The following is a 21,945-nucleotide window of genomic DNA, read 5'->3' as shown; positions in this document are numbered from 1 at the left end:
AAGTCCGCTTCACAAATGAGGAGTTTTGTTTTTACATCAATGCCAGTCCACACTCATTGCTCTTTTTGCTGTTCCTTACAACTCGGCGTTGTGCGCTCTGCGCTCCTCCCTGAGCTCCATGTGCATCTCCCTCGCCTGCTGCAGCTTGGCCTCGGCATCCGGATGTCTCTCTTTGACCAGCTCCACCGCGCTCTCGCGGAAAGGCTTGCTGGGCGCCTTGCGCTTCTTGGAGTCCTGCAGCTGAATGACGCGGCCCTTGGGGCCCGGCACGGGGCCACTGACCAGCACCACGCCCAGCTCATTATCCACCTTGAGCACCTTCAAGTTCTGCACCGTGACGTGCTCGAACCCCATGCGCCCGGGCATCTTCTTGCCGGGCAAGACTCGGCTACCGCTGCCCTGCGAGGGACCCGTGGTACCAATCGTGCGGTGGTTGAGCGAGTTTCCGTGCGACGCCTCCTGGCCGGCGAAGCCGTGGCGCTTCATGCCGCCCGCAAAGCCCATGCCGCGGGACTGCGCGCGGGCGTCGACATACTGGCCGACGCGGAACCAGTCGGGCTGGAGCTGCACGCCGACGGGCAGCAGGCCCTCCTCGTCGCGGACCTTGAACTCGTGCAGCGCGGCCTTGGGCGCGATGCCTTTCGCCTCGTAGTAGCCGAGCAGAGGCCCGGTGAGGCCGCGCGGGTTCTTGGCCCCGTGGCCGACCTGCACGGCCCAGTAGCCGTGGCGCGCGCGCGTCTTGTTGGCCACGACCTGCACCTGGTCGAGCTGCAGCACCGTGCACGGCACGCGCGCCTTGCCGACAAACATGCTCGTCATGCCCTTTTTGATGGCCAACACGCCCGCGCGGTGCGGTGTCGTGTTCTCGCGTCGCTTGAGCGCCGCGGCAGGGCCGGTCGTCGGCGTGGGGAGGCCCGAGTTGACCTGGTTGAATCGTCGCGGCTTGGAGCGCGGCGGCGCTGTCGCCCAGCCGTACTTGATGCCACGGGTGGGCGTCAGGGGCAGCAGCAGCCGGCGGCCGGTGTCGGGGCGGGCGGGCGTGACCCGCGGGAGGGCGACCAGTATCGGTAGACGGAGCTGCATCGTCTGTGAGGGTGTGTGGAAAGTTCAATGGACGTGAGTTGACTACGACTTTCGTTTCGAGATGCTGAAATGTTGGCGGCAGGAAGCCATCTTTTTCTGTCACGTGCACCCCTGGCTTGACAGACCCACTGAGCCTCCCAGCACCACGAAGTATCAGAAGTCAAGGCTGCACATTAAATGATGAAATTGCAGAGAGTTAAATTTTGATCTTCCTCAATATATTGTATGTACCCTTTATCTACTCACAACAACATTGAAAAAAGAAAAAGGTAGAGTGGTCGTGTCATACGCGGACTGATTGAACTTGATGTACATTACACATCAAGTGCTGTCCTGAGGGCCACTTACGACATGCGCTAACTTGGTCTCGTTTCTTGAACACTACACCATCCGAACTCCGCGGAACATGGCTTATACCCACGGCAGCTAGGCACGATGATTTGCTAATGGGCGTGATTTCTTTTACTAAATCCGGTAACGTTTTTCGAACCAGCGGGGGCATCATCATGGCTTGCTGGGACAGATCTGCAAAGACGCGAATTTGAAATGCATAAAATCGACGTCAGTACGTGGTTTGACTATTTTAGCATCATATAAAGTGAGACGTTTGTATATTTGACACCTTTACCTGCAGCTTCTTCCACGAAGCTGCATATAAAGCTATATATTGCCCCTCTTCACAATACCATGGCGCCACGCATCATCCCCGAACCGGGTACGCTGCCAAACGTCTCCCACGACGCCGCGCAAGCCTTCCAGATCCTCAAGGACGGCGGTCTCATCGTCGCCCCAACCGACGTCGGCTACGCGCTCCTCACCAGCACGCCCACCGGCATCCAGCGCATCTTTGCCGCCAAGGGCCGCCACCAGACGCACAACATTGGCATCCTCGGCACCTACGCCCAGCACCGCGCGATCCACGTGCTCCCCTCCGCCAGGTTTGCCTTTACGCGCGTCATGACCGAGGAGATGGGCATGATGGTCGGCATCGTGGCGCCCTTTGACGCAGACAACCTCCACCCGCACCTTGCTGCGCTGGACGCGGCCACGCTGGACCAAGTCACCAAGGGCAACACGGTCTGCGTCGTGATCCCCGAGGGGCCATTTTGTCGCGAGTTAGTTAGGCTGTGCGAGGAGGAGAGCATGCTCGTGTTTGGGACGTCGGCGAATGCGACGGGCCAGGGGCAGCGCTTCAGGGTAGCGGATGTAGGGGATGAGGTGCTGGCGCACGCGGACCTCGTGGTGGACTACGGCTTACAAAAATGGCACACGTACGGCTCGGGGGCGGTGAATTTTGACGCGGAGAACATGCGCGTCTTGCGCAAGGGAGTGGCGTATGAGGTCTTCGTGGACAGGGCGAAGAGATGGTTTCCGCAGCTGTTGGAAGAAGCAGGTGGCAGCTTTGAGTGAGAGCACTCCCTCAGGTACCCATCCGCTTGCCTTTAAAGACAGCGCCAATCTAAGCACTTCAACCAAAGTTTCCGACTCAAAATAAATTCACGTAATTTTGTCTTTATTTGTTTTGTCAACAGGATTTCACGTCAGTTGTATCGCCAGACCTCACCACTTACCCCCCGTCTACGCTCCCGGTCCGCGTCCTCCAATGCCACTACCCATCGCATTCACATTCGTGCCCTTGACCTTGTGGTCGCCCGGCTGCGCCGCCGCCTCGTATATGATGTTCGTCGGCGCCTTGCCCAGCCTCGTCCACTCGCCCTTGAAGCCGACGTAGCTGATCCGCGTCACGTCCTCGTCGCCGTCGCCAAAGTTGTCGGCGAAGAAGAGGCTCAGCCGCTGCACCTTCCCAAACAGCGCGCGCTTGACGGGAATCTCCTGCACGTCCGAAGTCTGCGCCAGCTCCAAACGCTGCACAGGGTCCGCCTCCTCGGCCGCCTCAAAGTCGAGGCTCTCCTGGTTGACAAAGAGGTTGAGCGTCTTGGGGGCGCACGCGGCGGGGGATGTGCGGAGCAGGATGGCGTGCAGCTTGACCTGGGCCGTGAAGCTGTGGTTCTGCGTCAGTTATAAAAGACCAGAGATATCAACGGAAAAGAAAAGGCTTTCTCTAAAAAGAAGGGGTGGCTTTGGGGGATGTGGCTTTGGGGGATGTGGCTTTGGGGGAGGCCTTACGGGACCGTCATGAGAAGTTGCTCGTCAGCGTCGCTCTCAAGCTCCGGGCTCAGGTCGAGCCGCTCCATCCACGTCTTCTTGACAATGGCCTTGCCGGCATCTCTTTGGGCCTCGTTTAGGGTGACAATCTCGTCAAAATTGATTTGCTCGTACAGCGACGACTGCAGCGCCGGCGTGATATCATCTGAGTGGTCATGCTCGTGGTCGTGGCCACCGTGCTCGTCGTGGCAGTGCGAATGCGAGTGCGACATGTTCGGTGACAATCCCTTTAGGACGGGACAGGGCTGTTTCTTTCTTATATATATTGGGAGACCCTCTGCTCTCGACGGCTTAATTGAATAGATTTGTCAAAGTTGTCTGATGATGTGTGCAATCAAGGTACAAAGCTACTTGCCTAACGTCCTATGAAGTCATGTCTGCCCCACCACAGGCAAGCCCACGACAAACGGCCAATGCATGCACATGAAAAATCGCACGATCAAGTAATTGAGCAATTGCGATGCAATATCATGATTACAATATAAAATAATGCAGAAGAGGACAATATGCAGCTATCTGAAGCCACTCTTCCGTTTTGGCTTGGTCTTCTTCTTTCGCGCGCCAAACGCGCCAGAGACAGGCTGGCTCATGGTCAGAGGCGGCATTGATGGCGCCTGCGTCTGGGACGAGCTTGGCCCTGCCTGACTCGACATGACCTGTACGCGCATAGGACCTGGCGAGGAGCCCATAGCCTCGTCCTCATGCTCGCGCCCCATGCTCGGGCGCATCATCGACTGTCGCCGAAATTTATCTACATGGGACCTCCGCCGCGCCTCCTTCCGCTGCAGCCTGTCTCGCGCCTCTCTGAACTTGTCGTCCGAGGCGACGGCTACTGTCGACACGTAGCGTTCAGGATCGTGGCCACGCTCAGCAGGCCAGTACGACAGCAGACTGTGAGGTTTTGACGAGGCAAGTTCCGCAGTAGCCAGTGACGGGGCTAATAAAAAGAGCCTAGAGATGGCCCCGCCGCCGCCATTATTGGGCTCAGATGGTACTTGAGAAGGCTGTGAGCTGCGGGGCGAGGACGTGAGCATAGCCGAGCTTGCAGGTTCCCTGCGTGACCGTTGCGAGACCTCCAGGTTCTGAGGACCAAAAATGGAAATGTCTTGTACCAGGACACCGTAGCTGGAGAGGAGCATATTCCGCGCCACCTCAGCTATCCAAACTTTTCGCTGCTCCTGAACCTCATCTGATACGCGAGAGTCAGGAGAATCAAGCCAGAAGTTGCAATATTCGTGAAATAGGTATGCGAAGCCGACCAACCCATCTGCTGGCTCCCTGTCAGTGAAGCGACGAAGCTGAGGGACCTGTTTATTCTCGTCGGTAGCATCAAACAGCCTTTCTATTTCCGTTTCCATGCCGTTGCTGACGTCGTCGAGTTCAGCGTCGTCACCCACTGCTTCTGCAAGCTGGTGCCTGCATCATGTTAGCTGTGTTTGCGCTTGTAGCTGATAACCACGTACCAGGTCGCCAACGGAGCCCGGCTTCCCAGCTCACTGTGATTAAACATGTCCAGTATGGCGTCAAACAAATCTCTGGGGAGACCCTTGGGGCCCGCCCGCTGTGTTTCCGCCAACGTGCGGCCAATAGACCGGCAAAGTCTCTCCATATCTAGCCTCACCGGTTGCGGAACCTTGACTTCTGGCTCTTTGTGGCCAACCAGTTCATCTTCTCCAGCATTACGACGCTGCAGAGCTGACGCCAATCCCTTTTCCGTCATGCCATCAGGCAGGACAAAAGTGGTTTCAAAGTGTTGCAGGAAATGATCTCGTCTTTTCTTCCATTGTCGTTGCTGTTCCGTCATCGACCAAGCCAGCCGTTTCGTGGGCAGTACGATATCTTGCCCAGGAGCGTACATGGTCGTATAGATGCCGTATCGGAGACTTAAATCATCAAACAAAACGTTGACCTGGAAAAATTGTACTCCGGCGCGTTTGTATTGAGCTCCCAAGCCAGATGGGTATTTGTTATCAGAGAGATCGAGAGACAGTGGCGTGACAGTCATTTGGGAGATATGCGAGGGCCGTGAAACGTCGTTTGCGCTGGGAAGTGAGGTGACATGTCTATGCCAGCGCACGGGGCCGCCTGCCCTAGCTTTGAACCAGTACACTGACAACTGACTTGTCTTGGTGCACAATGTGAAAACCATGGCTGTGCCATCGTCTAAAGCACAAGTCGTCATCTTTGGCAGTGATGATCCGCCCCCAACGTGAGATATGCTGGCAAGAACTGTGGGATATTCCTGCTCCTGTCGGATTTCAGCCCATACGAGGCTTTTCTCGGTCAATATAAAGACACGACTCTCGGTACTAGGACAGTTCTGCACATCAGCAATCCGATTGTTTTTGCCTTCCGGTGCCCAAAATCTCCTCAAAGGTGATACCACTGTGGCTGAATGCATGTTCACTGCCTGAAGCTGGTCAGCTCTCCACATAAGAAGAACTGGCGCCGGCCACCTAGTAGAGCCTGCGCGTGTGTCTGTTTCCAATGGATCTAGCATAGCGTCCATTGGTTTGCAGACTACAATGAGCCCATGCTTTTCAGCTGGATATTTATGCTGGGCAGGGAATTCGTCGAGTGGACCAGTATTGATTTGCCCACATGCTCGCAGCATGACTCTGACGCTGTTTATGTCGATTCTATAGGTTCCCATAAGATCCCAGATGCTCCAGAAGCCGCATTCGTCTATCAAAGCGAGAAGAGGAGCTTGCCCAAAGGCTGCAGGGCTAAACACTACATCCGCGTGGGCATTTCCACCCGTGTCGGTGTGGTGCAGCCTCAAGATTGGGTTTGCTTTGACCAGCGATGCCGAGTTGCCTGTGATGGAGCCATCCATGATTTGAGTCTCGGTAATCGGTACAGGGTGGTGCTCCGGCTGGAGTATGGTCGTTGAGGTGCCCTTTTGAACTAGTAGCCATCGTACATTGACCTGGTTCGAAAGACCTTCTGCATATTTGACCTGCGTGATGGGGAGACCGTCAGTAGCCCATGATATTTCTCTCTCACTCTGCAGAGGGTCGATGACGGAGAGCTGCAACGAAGCATCGTTGCCATCTCCCCACTCCCACGCCGTCTGATCCGCGACAGTCACACGGAGAGATTCACCGGATTCCCCTGTTGCAGAAGCCAAAAATGGAACGGGCTTTTTCGTGTCTTGGCGACCAGACACAGTTGGCATGGACCCAATGGCAAGTAATGAGCCAGCGCTGGTAAACGTCTCTTGCGTCTTGAACTTGGTCATGTCCTCACGAAGCGGCTCCTGAAACGCAAAATTGCCCATGGCTGCTTCGGGATGGGACTTGATGAGCCATCGATGTTGCTCTCGGCGAATGCGCCATAAATCAGAGCTTGCGCTGGGCTGGGCTGACTTGGATGGTGGGTAGAGCTCAGCAGATGCGCCGACCAGAGAGAATCGAGGCTCTGCGGAAAGATTAGTGGTTGAGTAAATACGGCGTGCAGTGCGCCTAACCTTTGTCGGTGTGCCGAGATGAGTCTAAGCTGCCAATGTGGTCTCCCAGGCTGTGATCAGCCAGGCGATATGACAGGACTCCGGCATCGCCATATGTATGGCCTGCGAAGCTGTATGCTTCAGCCATTTGGGTCTAGTAAAGATTTTCGGTCCGATGTGAGTAGCTTTGTTGTCTGTGTATGCATCCTGAGAAAAAGCAAAGACAAGCAATGAATGCAAAGATTTAGATATTTAATTCAAGACTGGCGCATTCGGAGCAACAGTGAGTAATTTGTTCGACGCCGTGACATGGCGCATTTACGGTTCGGAAAGCGTTGAAGTGAACTCTGTTTGAGATCACGTGCTGCGATATCGTTGATCGCTAATCGCGGTCGACCCAGCAACGCGCTGGTTCTAGTCAACACGTCCCGCCACAATCGCGTCTGCAACGATTGCGACAATCTCTTTTCCAGGGTCCAGAAACAGCAGGCGACAGCAAAAACAAATATCACGATGGCGGCAGCATATGAGCATACATCTACATTTTCCGCCAGCGTCAACCGACAAACAATGGCGCCGGCCGGGCCATCGATGGTGGACCAGCTACCCAATATCAACTTTGGGTTCGACGAGCTGCGCGAGCGCATGGCGAAATTCACGACAAAATTCGATGCATACATTGAGCAGGGACGCAAAAGAGTACTAGAAGAGCGCAACCAGTTTCGCATGGATGTCGCTGAGCTACAAGGTACGTTGCCTTGTTTCTAACCCTGCGCGACCTGTGGCCCTGGTAAACTAACCTTGCGATCCGCAGAGGACCAGCGCATGAAGAAAAAGGACATTGAAATCGCCCACGTCAAGACGTCAACGTACCAGCAGAGCATTGAAAAGGAAGAATCCGAAAAACAAGAGATGGAGGCGGCCATTGCGTCGCTCTCGGCGCAGCGCGACCACCACCTGGCGACGCGCGATAGCCTGCGGGAGCAGATTGCCCAGACGCAGCGCGACATTGACGCCAAGCTCGCGGCGCAGCGGGCGCACGCACAGCAGCAGGAGGCGCAGTCGCGGTTCAACGTGCCGGAGCTGGATTTCTGGATCACGAATCTGTGCCTGAAGATTGAGGGCGCCGGGCGCGACGACCGACTAAAGTTCATCTACACGCACATTGACGAGAAGAACTGGGAGCGCGAGGCGTGGTTCGAGCTGGTGACGAGCGCGCGTGACTACGACGTCAAGCACTGCCGGCCCAAGCTGGAGAGGGACGCGGTGGAGAGGGTCCTGGAGAGGGTCAACGAGTCCAGGGAGCTCGTGGTGCTTCTCAAGGGCATGCGGGAGCTGTTTGTCGACGCCATGAAGTCGTGATGGGTGGAAGGGGGAGGACGTTTTGCATATACCCTTTTCTTAGGACATTTTTCTCTCGGTGTTAGGCTCTCTAGCGGATCAAATGAAGCGTGTCTTGATTTTTCATGTCTGAATTAGACTGATGCTGTGTTGCTTGAGGATTACCATCTCTGTTCGTGGTGAGGAGCTAGTAGTACACTTCCAGCCTGTACCACCCATGCGCCACCCACGACGGCTGCCCGCGGTTTCGCTACGAGCACAGCGGAAAGCTCCATAGCTAATTCCAAAAGTGCAACGATGACTTTGATGTCTAACCGAAGGGCACATGCGAGTAATCTGCTGTCTTTTACGCCCGAGAACCTTTGTGAAGCACTGGGCGATGTCGGACATTGGGCATCTACCTGGGCGTAGCTTGGAGGAAGAAATGGCGAGGATTAAAGCCTACAAGTGCTGGCAACAAGCAGTTAATATGATTCTTCTTCAGTCACCGTATAAAAACTAAGAACAGTGAGAATATTTTTGCTTCTTATTTGCATCGTTTACAGGATCTTTTTTAATGTCTTCCCGCGATCCTTGTCCGCCAGGTAAAGCTGGGCCGGCCGCTCGTCGTGGCGGGGTTGCTGGTGTACCAGTAGCGCGAACAACCTTTGCGCCGGCGTCGCGTCTCCCCAAAATTCCCGTAAACGACAACCTCATCCACAACGACACGCACCAAAAAACGAGCTATGCCCGAGACAGTCGATAAGCGCGCCGCGGCGCAGGAAGCAGTCGATGTCCTGCACGAGATATCCCACATTCTTGTACGCTCGGCGCCCAACTAACCAGCCTTTCTCCAGTCCAGCGCAGACCGCCGTGGCTTACTGACCGTGGCTTTGTTGCAGAACTGCCACATTGATCGCAAGACCTTGTCCATTTGCATTTCCCTCATTGAACGCGGAGTGAACCCAGAGGCATTGGCGGTGCGTCTTTCCCCCGGTCCTCTCTCGTCCTCTTCAAGGACAACACCCCTGGGCCTTCCCCCCCGGCAGACAGACCGAACGCTAATGGCTATTCTGCGCTGCAGCAAGTCGTCAAGGACCTCCGCCAGGAGGCAGAACTCATCGAGCAAGAATACGAACAAGAATATGAAGACCAGCAGTAGAGAATGCCCGAAAAGCGACCGCTCTGCCCCCATTGCGTTTACGCAAACGAAACGATACGATTTATGACGATATATGTGTTCTGCCTTTTTAGTCAGATGGCGTTTTGTGCAGTTTTTTGCCCGCTTTCGCAGTCAGGGAGTTGCGGACCTGATACCGATCTGATCATCGATTATTTATTCATGTGTGTCTGGTCAAGCAGAGTGAACTCGCCGCCTGCTTTGTATGTGTGTATTTTATGATGTGCTTTAGTCCAATATTCGCTTGCCCTTCGCCCCGAAAAATGTATGCCCAGTACTCCTCCTTGTGTCAAAAATGCAAACGCCGGCAAATGTAATCCCGTTCCCTGACCTTCCAAGGTCAATCCATTTACCATGGTGTTGTCGTTAGTATGCCTAAAAAGAAAGGAAAAAAAAAAAAAACGCAAAAAAAAGACAACGAGTTGAGTATAGTATGTGTCTCTCATCGGTGGCCGATGAGAACAATTTCGTTGGGGTCCTCTTCTTCCTCTTCATCGTCGTCGTCGTCCATATCTGGAAGGTCATCGCTGTCGCTATAGTCTCCCTCTTCCTCTTCGCCAGTAGATTCTTCCCCAGATCGTCCCCATATACCGAGAATGTCATTATCCGAGTCCTCTTCTGCAGCTGGGATCGTCGGCATGGTATGTTCTGGCATCATGTTTTGCGGCGAGAGAGACCTGGCAGTTCTTTCTGGCACAAGATGCTGCCCCTCAACATGTAGGGTGGACGAGTGCCTGCGCCGGTTCATGATGCCTGTGGGACGTTCTGTGGGAATGCTGACTGGCTGCACGGCGGTTGCTGCTTCGGTTACTGGAGCATCATCTGGCCGCTCATTCGCGGCTTGGAGAGCCTCACTGTTGCGGCCAAGAATTTGCAGTTCCACGGTATTGTACGAAAGACAGATAAGGCACTTTAGGCCGAGCCAATGATAAGGCACCGTGCATCTTCCGGAGCAGTCGTTACATAGCACCACAGCCTTGGTGTCGCGAAATTCGGCGGGCATGGGTTGTGCCTGAATCAAGAGATCCAAATTGCGGAACTGCGTTTCCATGTTGGCAAGACTCTTGTTGCAAATGGGACATTTGTATGACACTTTCATGTGCTGATCGTAGCACTTCTTATGAATACTGTGACCGCATGGCATGAAGACGACCGGCTTCGGCGAGGTAAACATGTACTCGCCACAGATGGGGCAGTCGCAGTCGGTAGAGCGCTCAATACATTTATGGGAGCTCTCGATGGACGTGGTGATGCAAGCACGGCATGTCTTGCAGTGGAAAAAGTCCTTGCCCAGACCGTGGCCACGGCGGCAGATGCCACAGTCGTCGCAGTGATAGATGGGTTTGCTTTTGCGGTTTTCCCAGAGCTTGCAGATATTACAGTAGTACTGGGCCGTAGTTTCACCGCAGTTGACGCATGCCTCGGACGCCTTTTGTGGCGTACCACAGAGCATACACAGCATGTGCTTGGTCTCGTTGCGAACGAGATTGTGGTCTTCTTCTGTATCGTGACAGAAGCGGCAGGTGTACCATTTGTTGCAGGTCGAGCACTGAAGTTTGACGTTGCGTTCATAATGAGCACACCCCAGAGGTGGGTGTAGGTCGGGTGGCGTTATGGATTCCCTCGAGCCGTCTGCGTTCTTGGGCAGGCGGATGGGGGCGTAGGTAGGCGCCAGGTCGGTGTCTGTGAGCAGAAATTTTTCAGCGGCGGCAGTGTCGCCGACCTGGTTCTGCCAGAACTTCAAAGATTCGAGAGTAATGGGCGCCGGCACCCGATACTCGCGCGATGTCTCGCCTATGATTTGCTCTCGACCGGGGCTGACGGGATCCAGCTGCGGTCGTGACGCCCGGTAGCCTTCGAGTAGAACCTCGTGAACTAATTTTGCCTTTTCGAGCTGTCCAATGTCGAGCGCATTGATGTGGTGTATTCGTGCCCGCAGCGCGCTCATGCCATCGTCTTCGGGGATAGGGCCGCCAGGCTTGCGAGGCGTGGCGAAGCTTAGGTGTTCACGTGGTGGGGTGCTCGTCGAGGAGCGAGGCGTCGATGGCGTCGCTACCGCCTCAGAGAGCGGCCTGGTGACAGGACTCGAGGGCTCAGCGACAGGGCTGGAGGGCAGAATGGCGGCATGGTTATGGCCGTCGTCTTCCGGCTCCGAGGCATCGCTTATGGCCTCGGGAAGCGCAGCGGCACCGGCGGTATCTTCGCCGCCAAAAGTCGAACGCGAGATTTCAGAAAATCGGCGGGCCTGGCGCAGGACAGGGTTGATGATGAAGTCAGAGACGAGGGACGACATTACATCGGCTTGGGGTGCAGTGACGCCTGTTGAGGAGGGCACACACTGACGGCGGATGGGAAGCACGTATAGAAGGATGGCCGCGAATTGGGCGGGCTCTATGCGGTGTCCTCGAGGAAAGGCTGGGTACGAATGGTGGAATACTACATGTTCTCGCGTGCGGTTTCGGGAAAGCGAGAGCAAGATTTGGCCATCTGTCAGACTCAACAGAGTTAAAGTTGAGAATTGGCTGAGGTGAGGGAGGCGACACTGTTTCCGACAACGCTAGGTAGCATGTGACGGGCGGGAACGGGAAGTCCGACGAAAGGCGATGATTACGGGTAAAGTGTGGCGGCGCGATGTGGCAGTGAAGGTCAAGGGGTTGTGGCTGGTGCAGGATAGCACGTCCAAGGCGCGTTTACTGAGTAGTGGTGTCTACCTCAGCTGGAGCTCGCTTGGGTTGAGTGCACAGCTCGCCAACAGAGACAAGGAATTAATAAGGCTTTCAGTACAACTACTCGAAATGATTGTCTCGGTGTCACGTAAATACGTGGTACACGATCAACACAATCGGCTGAAGTGCAGAGTGCTTGTTAGAACCTACCAGTGCTAGGGGAGCAAGGGGCAGCTGGGGCGGACTGGGTCAGAATAGCCTGATGGGAATCACGGACAGGGAAGAGAGCTGAATTTGTTGGAGGCTCCAATGGGCCCCATGGCGCCAAAAAAAGATTCATCCGGGCTGCTTGGCTGCGCAGGGGCTCTTGGGCTCTCTGGCTCTTGGGGCTGCAATGCGTCCCACTAAAATCAGCAAAGCGCATCAATTACAGCGTCCAGTGTCTGCAATCTGGCCAAAGTGGCCTCCGCCTGAGCTTGGACTGGCCCTGCAAGTGGCTCTGCCAGGCTGCCAATGGCCCTGCTCAGCCTGCACAGCTAGGGGGCAGCTACCCATCGTTCGTATCCGCAGAACCCTCGACATCCCCTTTCGATTCCCGCCTCCAAGCCTGCTTCGCGTTGTCCTTCCCATCCTTCCCTCCTCCTAATTCCTCTCCATCGTCTTCTTCAACTGCGACTGCTATGGTCGCTGTCTGATGCTGGGGGTTTAATTCTTCTTTCTTCTTCTTCCCATTATTTTTCTTGTAGCTCCTTTGAGTCTTGACAGCTCGTCCCTTCGTTACACCACCGCGAGGTCTTCTGCCTGGTCTAGCTGAACCTCTGCTCCTTTTCTTTACACCCGAGCCCACACCCCGTCGTGTGGCCGTCTCTTGTTCCATTCGACTTGAATCGACTTTTTGATACACATCCTTGACCCGCGTTACGATATACGCACACAATGGCTGCCGATCGCGCCGCCGCCTCTGGCATTGATGCCGGAGAGGGCCTTCGCCAGCGCGCTGTCGGCCCGTCGCAGGTTTCCCCTGCCGCGCCGCAGCCTGTCGATGACAAGAAGCTGACCAAAAAGGTTGGTCATTCCAAAGAGAGGCCCTTGGATTTTATGTCTAACCACGATTCAGGCTCCTACCGTCCTCGACACCTTCAACCAGTGGGAGCCCATCTTTGCCCCGCTGATTTTCACGGCGTTGGCCTTCTTCACCCGTCTCTGGAAAATTGGCATTAGCGACATTGTTACCTGGGACGAAGCTCAGTAAGCTTTCAACGTTGGAGAACAACCTCGTCGTATCGCTAACAGGTACAGCTTCGGCAAATTCGGATCCTACTACATCAAGCACGAATACTACTTCGATGTCCACCCCCCGCTGGGCAAGATGCTCGTTGGTCTCTCTGGTGTCATGGCTGGTTACAACGGTTCCTTTGAATTCAAGTCGGGCGACAAGTACCCTGAAGAAGTCAACTATACCTTTATGCGCGCTTTCAACGCCTTCTTTGGTATTGTCTGTATCCCCATGGCCTACTACACTGCCAAGGAGCTCAACCTTCGCCGCCCTGCCGTCTGGTTCGTCACACTCATGGTCCTCTGCGAAAACTCGTACACCACCATCAGCCGGTTCATTCTCCTCGACTCCATGTTGCTTTGCGGCACCGTCGCCACCGTCTTTTGCTGGGCCAAGTTCCACAACCAGCGCCGCAACAGCTTCGAGCCCGAGTGGTTCCTCTGGCTCTTCCTCACCGGTATCAGCATTGGTTGCGTCTGCAGTGTCAAGCTGGTCGGTCTCTTTGTTACTGCTCTCGTCGGCATTTACACGGTTGAGGATCTCTGGAACAAGTTTGGCAACACCAAAATGCCCGTCACCACCCTAGGCGCTCACGTTGTCACCCGCGTTGTTGGTCTCATCATCGTGCCCTTCCTCATCTACATGCTCTCGTTTGCTCTCCACTTTGCCATCCTCAGCAAGAGTGGACCTGGTGATGCCCAGATGAGCTCCCTCTTCCAGGCCAACCTCGAGGGCACCGACGTCGGCAAGGACAGCCCCCTCGAGATCGCCATTGGCTCTCGCGCCACTCTTAAGAACATGGGCTACGGTGGTGGTCTCCTCCACTCCCACGTCCAGACCTACCCAGAGGGCTCTCAGCAGCAGCAGGTCACTTGCTACCACCACAAAGACTCGAACAACGACTGGTTCATCTACCCCAACCGCTTCGAGCCCGACTACGATGCCAACGCTACCGACATTCGCTACATTTCCGATGGCTCCATCATTCGTCTCATCCACGCCTCTACTGGTCGCAACCTGCACTCGCACGAAATTGCTGCCCCCGTGACCAAATCTGACCGCGAAGTTTCCTCGTACGGTAACCTGACCGTTGGTGACGACAAGGACCACTGGCAGGTCGAGGTTGTCCGTGACGCCGCCTCGCGCGACCGCAGCCGCATCCGCACCCTAGCTACTGGATTCCGTCTCAAGCATCCTGTCCTCGGCTGCTATCTCCGCGCTGGCAACACCAATCTTCCCCAGTGGGGTTTCAAGCAGATTGAGGTGACCTGCACTCCCAGTAACAACCCGAGAGACGCCTACACGCACTGGAACGTTGAGTCGCATTGGAACGAGAAGCTCCCTGCTAGTGATCCCGGCTCGTACAAGTCTCCCTTTTTCCACGACTTCATCCACCTCAACGTCGCCATGATGACCTCGAACAACGCCCTGGTTCCCGACCCCGACAAGCAAGATGATCTCGCTTCCCAGTGGTGGCAGTGGCCCATTCTGCACGTCGGCCTTCGCATGTGCGGCTGGGACGACAACATTGTCAAGTATTTTCTCCTCGGCAACCCCTTTGTCTACTGGGGCTCGACCGTGTCCCTGGGCCTCGTCGGTCTGGTTGTCGTTTGGTACGTTTTACGCTGGCAGCGTGGCTTCAAGGACCTCAACGAGCAGGAGATTGATCAGATCCACTACGCTGGCATCTACCCTGTGCTCGGCTGGTTCCTCCACTACCTGCCCTTTGTCATCATGGCGCGCGTCACCTACGTCCACCACTACTACCCGGCTCTGTACTTTGCCATTCTCGCCCTCGGCTTCTTTGTCGACTGGATGGTGAGAAACCGCAGCCAGGCGATCCAGGGCGCCGTGTACGGTATCTTGTACTCTGTCATTGTTGGTCTCTACATTACATTTATGCCCGTTTGCTGGGGCATGACGGGTCCCAACCAGCAGTACTCGTACATGAAGTGGTTCGAGTCGTGGCGCATCAGCGACTAAATAGCCATATGCTGCCGATGTTGTGTGGCTAAATTTGTGAAATGACGCATTTAGCTTGTTAGAAGTTTATTAGTGTACAACATATACACTGATAGAGGTGGAAGGAGAGACTTGGATGTGCGGGAAGAGGATAAAAATATTCATGAGAAGCTGGGATGAACTGTACAACAGATGAAGAATCACTGATTTTTCGGTTTTATTTAAAAGGGTAGTGGTTAAAAGAGGAAGTTTTTCTCTCTAATGCAACATTGATTTTTTCCCTCGGATATAATACTTGGAGCCAATTGCGTGAAAACTCACGGTGTTATATACAAAACTCGGGCCGTTGTGGTATCATTTGTAGACGGGCCATCTCTTTCCATTAGCCCTATGCTATTCATTGTTTCTCTCTCTTCCCGTCCCCCCATTCGTATTAGTATCGTCATACGCCAGGTATTCTCCCAACATTAGCAGCACCCGCCCGTCATGGACTTGGCGCCGTTGGCCCCCAGCTTCACCTGCCGACTCCCGCCCGCACTCGGGCCCTTGACACCGGACCGCCGATCGTTGAGGTCGTACTTGCCGGCCTGTATGTTTTGGTATATGCGCTCGGCGACCCTCATGAAGGCATTCTCGACGTTTTCGCCGCTCTTGGCGCTCGTCTCGACGTACTCGAGGATGCCGTTCCTGCGCGCCCACTCCTCGGCCTCCTTGCGCGTCACCTGGCGCCTGCTCTCCTCCTGGGTGAGGTCGGCCTTGTTGCCGACGAGCACGACGACAATGTCCGGCTCGGCAATCTGGCGCAGGTCGTTGAGCCAGTCGGTGACGTGGTCAAAGGTCTGCCGACGGGAGAGGTCGAAGACGAGGAGGGCGCCCGAGGCGCCGCGGAAGTAGGAGCGCGTGACGGATTTGTACGTCTCCTGACCGGCCGTGTCCCAGAGGGAGAGCTTCATGTGCTTCTGGGGCGTCTTGCTGGTGTCGCGGGGGGGCTCGGGCAGGCCGCCGCTTGTTGTGTCGTCTGAGGAGGGTGGCGCTGATGTGTCGGTACTGGTGTCGGTGGGTGTGGAGGCGGGTGGGAGGGCTTTGCTGGCAGGAGGCCCGACGGGGACGATGCGCGAGCCAAACTCGACGCCGATGGTGACGTCGTGGTGCGGCGAGAAGCGCCCCTCGCAGAGACGGATGGTGAGGCTCGACTTGCCGCATCCCGAGTCGCCGATGCAGACGAGCTTGGCAATGTAGTCCCACGGCGCCGACATGGCGAGTGGTGGGGATATGATCTATGTATTTCCTGTATGACGAAGGGGCCGACAGGCGATGAGGAGAGTACTGATCGTGGCGGACGGGCGGAGACGGAGAATTTCGTTATCGGGTGGTGGTGGTGGTAGTATGTAGTACAGGGGGAAGCTCTTCTCGGAGTGGTCGCACGTGCGTCGATTTGTAGAGCGAGATGCAGCTGAAGAACGGCGGGCCGCGGGGGACTAGCAGCAGTGTGGAGGTCGCTGGTCAGAAGCGCTTTGGTTCCCGATTTACACCGATTTGTGAAAAGAGCGTTGGGGAGGAAGGTGATAGGTCTGCGGTGTGCAGACAAAGGTCAAGCTTCTCGGGTAGGAATGGGTAAAGGCGAGAACAGATTGGGGGCCGAACGATGCCGGTCTGTTGGGCAGCCGCGTCTTTGTCACAAGGCCGCCGTGGGGAAGAGAGCTTGCTGTAGGTTAGCTTGCTGCTGCGCCAAGAGCACGTCACTGCACCGCACGCACGCAACTACTGTACAGTGCAGGCAGCCAAAATAGGAAAAAGATACGACTGACCAGGCCCGATCACAAAAAAGGAAAAAGACAAGAGCTGCTTGAGTCAGAAAGTGGTCTGAAAAGAAGAGGTCTCGGCCTTTTGCCCGCTCATCCTGGCGCTGGTTGCTGTACAGTACCTGCATGTCTAGCGCTGTTTCGTGGGGGCAAAGTCTCCCCGAGTGCGGAGGAGACGCCTTCAGACTGACGGCTTGCAAAATAATGCGACTATATATAAATCATGACATGCCTCGAGTTTGAGTCGTGATATGTTTCAGTAATTGCAACTTGATCAAAATTGTGCAGAATGGCGAAAACTACTTGGTTCGACGTGCTTCAGCAGCACAGTACGTCTCACTTACACCAGAACGATGTCCTAGGCCTAACGAGAATATAGTCAAAATCGACATTGATTGCTTGGACACGGCCGAGACCAAAGTCCTCCTCCCCTTTGTCCCCTTTGACCAGACGAGCAACCAGCGACTCGTGTACGTGCAAATGGTCGACCCCGAGAACCGCGATCTGTTTCTGCGGACCGTCAAGGAGCGCAAAGACGACGGCTGGCAGTCTATCCTCGACTGCATGGTGAGCACATTCAACCAGGCGAAAGCCATTTTTTTATTTTCTGCGTTAGGACTGACAAATCTGTTAGAGCGTCCGGCTATGTGCTCTCAACAAGGACAAGATTCAGGGCCGCTTCCTCCTGCAGACATCGCCCTTTGCCGCCTACGACGAGGCCAGGACGCTCGCCCACGCCCGCTCCTACGCGCGCGAGTTTGCCGCCGCGGGCATCTCCCCCGGCCACTTCTGCATCAAGATCCCGTCGACCGGCCCCGCGCTCAACGCCGGCCGCACGCTGCTCAAGGAGGGCATCCGCACGCTCGGCACGTCGTTGTTTAGCGTCCCACAGGCCATTGCCGCCAGCCAGGCGGGCTGCCTCTCCATCAGTCCTTACTACAACTGTGCGTTCTAATCTCTCTTCTTCTTTTCTTTAGTGCCAGAAATCGCGCTTCGATAAAAAGAAGACTAATGCAGAAATAGTCTCGTGGTACCATGCGGACCGCACGCAGTGGCCTGATGTCCAGGACCCGGCCCTGCAGCATCCCATGTCGCCGCGCATCGTCCAGATCCTGCGCGCGTACAAGACGCTCGACGAGACGACCGGACAGCCGCAGCCCATGCTGAAGATGGCGAGCTTCCTCTCCGCCAGAGAGGCCATGGCCATGGCGGAGCTGGGCTGCGCGCACGCCACCATTCCCGAAAACATCCTCGCCGAGCTCATGGCGCTGGACGTCGAGACGAACCCGCCTCCACCATATGAGAGCGCGGCGCCTGGTGTGCCAGCCGCGCGACTGGCGCATCTCGTGGTGACGGATCCGTTGGCTGGCGAGGGCTGGGATGGGAAGGTAGCGGTGGCCGTGGATGTCGATTATCTGGCGGATGGTGGTGAGGCGCTGCAGCAGGCGATTGAGGCGGATCCAATGACGAAGAGGGGTCTGAAGGAAGCGTTGGAGATGTTCAAGGAGTGCGAATTGCAGAGCCGTGCGGCAATTGAGGAGGCGCTGAAGCAAATCTAGCTTGGTGATTTTGAGATGGCATGGTGGTATAATTCAGAATCAGGCCTAGCATATACCTAAACCTGGCCAGATTTCGCCTGCATTGTTTTCGTGTAAGCCCATGTCGGTATACAAACTGGTGTCGGGGAGTGACAGGTTTGTAGGGTAGGCGAGACTGGCGATTCCGTTGTGGCTCAGACCGTCGCACGGCGGCGTGGACACACCGGTAGCAGCCAGTAGGGACGAAGGACCGTCGACAAATGCATTCGGAACAGAACAAGACCATATCAACTGTTTTTGCTGTGCCTCGGGCATTCCTGTAAAGTCACATCCTGGATTCCACAAGTCCTGACAGTACTGTGCTGAAGTGTCGTTCCCATGGTCCATCGAGGAGAGGAGTCCAGTTGCCTGCTGCTGAATCGCAGTCTCAACAGCCACTAGTGCTGTCGTTTTCCCCTTGGGCTCCGGCCCCTCGTGCGCATCCCGCAGCGTCGCCGTGCCGCTGCCGACCTGACTGACATCCAGCAGCCTGGCCATGGTTCTCGACACGGGCCGGACGGGCACCGCTGCTGCCGGTGGTACTCCCGTGCTGGGCCGCCGGAGCAGGCTGACCTGGGCCGCGAGGCGCTCGTTTTCCGCGCGCAGCTCCTGCATCTCCCGCGCGGCGGCGCCGCAGAGGTCGCGCTGCTCGCGCAGGTGCTCGATGGCCTGGTTGACAATGTGCACCTTGGTGAGCCGTTGGGCGTTGGCTAGTGAGGGGACGAGAAGGGCCAAGTCCTGGATGAGGCAAGAAAATTCACCATTAGGGGGGTTCTGCTGATATAGTACGGCAAGTTGGCTTACTAGGAAGTTTCCATTCATTTGCTCGCGGCGCCTCTTTTCGATGGCGAGGTTTCGGGCATTGACGTGGGGGAGAGGACGTGGTCGCTTCCTGCGTCCCGCGCCGTCCGGCTGCGCATGTGAAGCTGGTGGTGGCGACATGGTTCTCTGCAACAGTACGGCAATTTCAGCGACAAGTTACGCATCAACTTTCTCGACCAAAATGTGCCCTTCTTTCTAGTTGGAACAAACCAAGGATGACGTTGACCTATCCTTTGTGGCGTCCTTTCAAAGTCACCACTGTACAGTCCTGAGTTCCCCCCGCCAGCCGGCTCACGATGGAGCTCCGGCGAGCGGAGGCGTCAACGCTCTAATAAAGGTGAGTGTACGCCGCGCAGCCCGTTTTTAGCAACGCCGCCAATCATGCAGCCACGGCTGTGGCGAGTCTCCACCGTTTTGCTGCAGTTACTGTACAGCAACAAAGGTTCAAGTGTACTGCACAGTACAGCAACCCGTCGTTTATACTACATCGGGCTAGTGATCGACTCTAGACTTGTTCGATGGCTTGTGTAAGCTGCATGCTCGTCGATGTGGTTGTGATGTCCGATTTAAAAACGGCACTGTTCCCTCGAGATGTTAAGAGCTGGACTTTGGACAAAAAATCATTTCGTCTTCTTTCCCCGTCTGGTTACCATAGCCTTTTCTCCCTCTTGTCCGTAGAAGAAGCCGCCCAACATGTCAGTGCCGCGAGACGAGCTTATCCATCGACAAATTCCGTCCATGGTGATGAGCGACGGCTCCGCCACCTCCAAGACGAGCGTCCCAGAGCCCGCGCCGGCGAGCACGTCCCCCGCCGACCGCGCCCGATTACGCTTCGCCGTGACGGGCAACGCCATCGTCGCCGGCGGCACCGGCGACATTGGCCTGGTCGCCTGCCGGGCGCTCCTTGAGCATGGCCTCCAAGGGCTCGCCATTCTGGACCTGTCGCCCGATCAGGGCGCCGCCGCGGCCGCCCGCTTCCGCGCCGACTTCCCCCTTGCGACCATAACTTTCCAAAAAGTCAACGTGACAGACGCCGAGGCCGTCACCAGCGCCGTCGCGCAGGCGGAGCAGGACCTCCAGGGACCCATCAGCACCTGCCTCTGCTTCGCCGGCATCGTCGGCGCCGTGGACGCGCTCGACATCCGCCCGGAGCAGTTCCGCGGCATGCTCGACGTCAACACGACGGGCAGCTTCCTCGTCGCGCAGGCCGCGGCGCGGGCCATGGTGGCCAGCGGCACCGCGGGCAGTATCGTGCTGACGGCGAGCATCTCCGGCCACGTCGTGAATTACCCGCAGCCGCAGGTGCACTACAACGCGGCCAAGGCGGCGGTGCTGTCGATCAAGAGCTCGCTGGCGGCCGAGTGGGGACGGCACGGCATCAGGGTCAACAGCATCAGCCCGGGGTACATGGACACGATTCTGAACGAGGGCGAGGGCCTGGCGTCGCTTAGGAGGGCTTGGGTGGAGAGGATGCCCTGGGGGAGGATGGGTAGTCCGGAGGAGCTGACGGGTGCGGTGGTGCTGTTGGCGAGCAGGGCGGGGAGCTACATAACGGGCGCGGATATTTTGGTGGATGGCGGTATTTCAGTGTTTTGATGGATGCCGAGGGGCTTGACGCTGGTTATATTGTGTGGTAATTTGTCGTCTTGGGAGAGGCTTGCCAGTGGGAGCTTATTGAAGTACAGTACTGCATTAGGCTGTCAAAGAGGAAGCCAGATTTGAGTGAGGGTGCAAGCCATGTCTAGTCTGGCTAAATTTTCTTTACACAACGACTCAGAAACGAGGTATTGGCTAACGTGTCGGTGGCTGTTCATCACAAGCGTAGCCATCAGATGGCTTGTGTTCACTCTGTAGGGTCAGATGATGCGTATTGTAAGTGTGTACGGCAGGCGAGAAGTACTGAGGACAATGCACAACTCAGGAGGAAATTCGATCATTTCTGCCAATTATAGACCAGGGCATAAGTCAAGATATCCACCCTGTGGATTACCATTAGCGATTTTATTCAGTTTGGATGGACTGTTGCGTTGCCGGATGCGTCGCCGCCTGGCTTGGATAATGCGCCCATGACCCATTCTGCACAGAGGCTTACCCCCTTCGTAAAGAGGCTCGAATTGGCTGACGTACATTAAGAAAGGACATTTCAGATGGAAGCTCCATATTAATAATTACTAGGAGGGAATTCGCCAGTAGTCTAGTTTCACTGAAATAGGTACTTGCAGAACATGCTGCCAAATTTGCCTCCCCGATTTATGTGGCAAGGTTTCATACATGCGTTGATTGGTAATGAATATAGCCGTAGAAAACACGTTCATCTTGCTGCTTCGCTGCTATTAAGGATACTTTTTTTTTGAGATGACTTGCAAGGCATGTATCCGTTTTACTGTCACGCTGATACCTCTAACATCGTAGTCTTTGACGTTGGACACTTGGTACATACATACACTTTATTGGTATTGAATGTAGCCACTTATTAGAACACATGCATGTTAGTACATAGTGCCGTGTTCCTATTACTGATACAATACGTAGGCAAAGCAGACATGTGTTTCTTGCCACACCGAGTCTTTTCAATCTCGTACTATTTAATGTAGAGCATTTGGACATCCGCATCTGCACACATTTTCCCCTGTCTTTTCCGCA

General features: G+C 55.6%; 12 protein-coding genes across 12 annotated transcripts; 6 read left to right on the top strand and 6 right to left on the bottom strand.

Annotated features, from left to right (window-relative positions):
* Positions 1-75: 75 nt before the first annotated feature.
* On the bottom strand, positions 76-1,083 carry LMH87_009579 (uncharacterized protein; the record flags this gene model as incomplete). The annotated part of the gene is made up of 1 exon (XM_056196600.1): positions 76-1,083. One exon carries the CDS (start codon positions 1,081-1,083, stop codon positions 76-78), a length of 1,008 nt encoding a protein of 335 aa, XP_056053731.1.
* Positions 1,084-1,629: 546 nt separating this feature from the next.
* Positions 1,630-2,493, top strand: LMH87_009578 (uncharacterized protein; the record flags this gene model as incomplete). Its single annotated transcript, XM_056196599.1, has 2 exons — positions 1,630-1,648; positions 1,718-2,493. 2 exons carry the CDS (start codon positions 1,630-1,632, stop codon positions 2,491-2,493), a joined length of 795 nt encoding a protein of 264 aa, XP_056053730.1.
* Positions 2,494-2,580: 87 nt separating this feature from the next.
* Positions 2,581-3,461, bottom strand: LMH87_009577 (uncharacterized protein; the record flags this gene model as incomplete). Its single annotated transcript, XM_056196598.1, has 4 exons — positions 2,581-2,594; positions 2,655-2,661; positions 2,710-3,085; positions 3,211-3,461. The coding sequence occupies 4 exons, from the start codon at positions 3,459-3,461 to the stop codon at positions 2,581-2,583; spliced, it is 648 nt and encodes a 215-aa protein (XP_056053729.1).
* Positions 3,462-3,761: 300 nt separating this feature from the next.
* Positions 3,762-6,845, bottom strand: LMH87_009576 (uncharacterized protein; the record flags this gene model as incomplete). Its single annotated transcript, XM_056196597.1, has 4 exons — positions 3,762-4,665; positions 4,713-4,810; positions 4,871-6,669; positions 6,719-6,845. 4 exons carry the CDS (start codon positions 6,843-6,845, stop codon positions 3,762-3,764), a joined length of 2,928 nt encoding a protein of 975 aa, XP_056053728.1.
* Positions 6,846-7,267: 422 nt separating this feature from the next.
* On the top strand, positions 7,268-8,059 carry LMH87_009575 (uncharacterized protein; the record flags this gene model as incomplete). Its single annotated transcript, XM_056196596.1, has 2 exons — positions 7,268-7,445; positions 7,512-8,059. 2 exons carry the CDS (start codon positions 7,268-7,270, stop codon positions 8,057-8,059), a joined length of 726 nt encoding a protein of 241 aa, XP_056053727.1.
* Positions 8,060-8,763: 704 nt separating this feature from the next.
* Positions 8,764-9,179, top strand: LMH87_009574 (uncharacterized protein; the record flags this gene model as incomplete). Its single annotated transcript, XM_056196595.1, has 3 exons — positions 8,764-8,838; positions 8,920-8,997; positions 9,102-9,179. The coding sequence occupies 3 exons, from the start codon at positions 8,764-8,766 to the stop codon at positions 9,177-9,179; spliced, it is 231 nt and encodes a 76-aa protein (XP_056053726.1).
* Positions 9,180-9,639: 460 nt separating this feature from the next.
* Positions 9,640-11,490, bottom strand: LMH87_009573 (uncharacterized protein; the record flags this gene model as incomplete). Its single annotated transcript, XM_056196594.1, has 1 exon — positions 9,640-11,490. One exon carries the CDS (start codon positions 11,488-11,490, stop codon positions 9,640-9,642), a length of 1,851 nt encoding a protein of 616 aa, XP_056053725.1.
* A 1,309-nt stretch (positions 11,491-12,799) lies between these two features.
* Positions 12,800-15,122, top strand: LMH87_009572 (uncharacterized protein; the record flags this gene model as incomplete). The annotated part of the gene is made up of 3 exons (XM_056196592.1): positions 12,800-12,928; positions 12,981-13,111; positions 13,163-15,122. 3 exons carry the CDS (start codon positions 12,800-12,802, stop codon positions 15,120-15,122), a joined length of 2,220 nt encoding a protein of 739 aa, XP_056053724.1.
* Positions 15,123-15,568: 446 nt separating this feature from the next.
* On the bottom strand, positions 15,569-16,357 carry LMH87_009571 (uncharacterized protein; the record flags this gene model as incomplete). Its single annotated transcript, XM_056196591.1, has 1 exon — positions 15,569-16,357. One exon carries the CDS (start codon positions 16,355-16,357, stop codon positions 15,569-15,571), a length of 789 nt encoding a protein of 262 aa, XP_056053723.1.
* Positions 16,358-17,192: 835 nt separating this feature from the next.
* LMH87_009570 (uncharacterized protein) lies at positions 17,193-18,462 on the top strand (the record flags this gene model as incomplete). Its single annotated transcript, XM_056196590.1, has 4 exons — positions 17,193-17,232; positions 17,283-17,470; positions 17,538-17,847; positions 17,927-18,462. The coding sequence occupies 4 exons, from the start codon at positions 17,193-17,195 to the stop codon at positions 18,460-18,462; spliced, it is 1,074 nt and encodes a 357-aa protein (XP_056053722.1).
* A 45-nt stretch (positions 18,463-18,507) lies between these two features.
* On the bottom strand, positions 18,508-19,422 carry LMH87_009569 (uncharacterized protein; the record flags this gene model as incomplete). Its single annotated transcript, XM_056196589.1, has 2 exons — positions 18,508-19,218; positions 19,285-19,422. 2 exons carry the CDS (start codon positions 19,420-19,422, stop codon positions 18,508-18,510), a joined length of 849 nt encoding a protein of 282 aa, XP_056053721.1.
* Positions 19,423-19,995: 573 nt separating this feature from the next.
* Positions 19,996-20,898, top strand: LMH87_009568 (uncharacterized protein; the record flags this gene model as incomplete). The annotated part of the gene is made up of 1 exon (XM_056196588.1): positions 19,996-20,898. One exon carries the CDS (start codon positions 19,996-19,998, stop codon positions 20,896-20,898), a length of 903 nt encoding a protein of 300 aa, XP_056053720.1.
* Between the last annotated feature and the right edge of the window lie 1,047 nt (positions 20,899-21,945).

The sequence above is a fragment of the Akanthomyces muscarius genome, chromosome 5 (genome assembly GCF_028009165.1).
Source record: "Akanthomyces muscarius strain Ve6 chromosome 5, whole genome shotgun sequence".
NCBI lineage: Eukaryota > Fungi > Ascomycota > Sordariomycetes > Hypocreales > Cordycipitaceae > Akanthomyces > Akanthomyces muscarius.
Note: the sequence above shows the minus strand (reverse complement) of the source record. Positions and strands in the feature narration are given on the sequence as shown.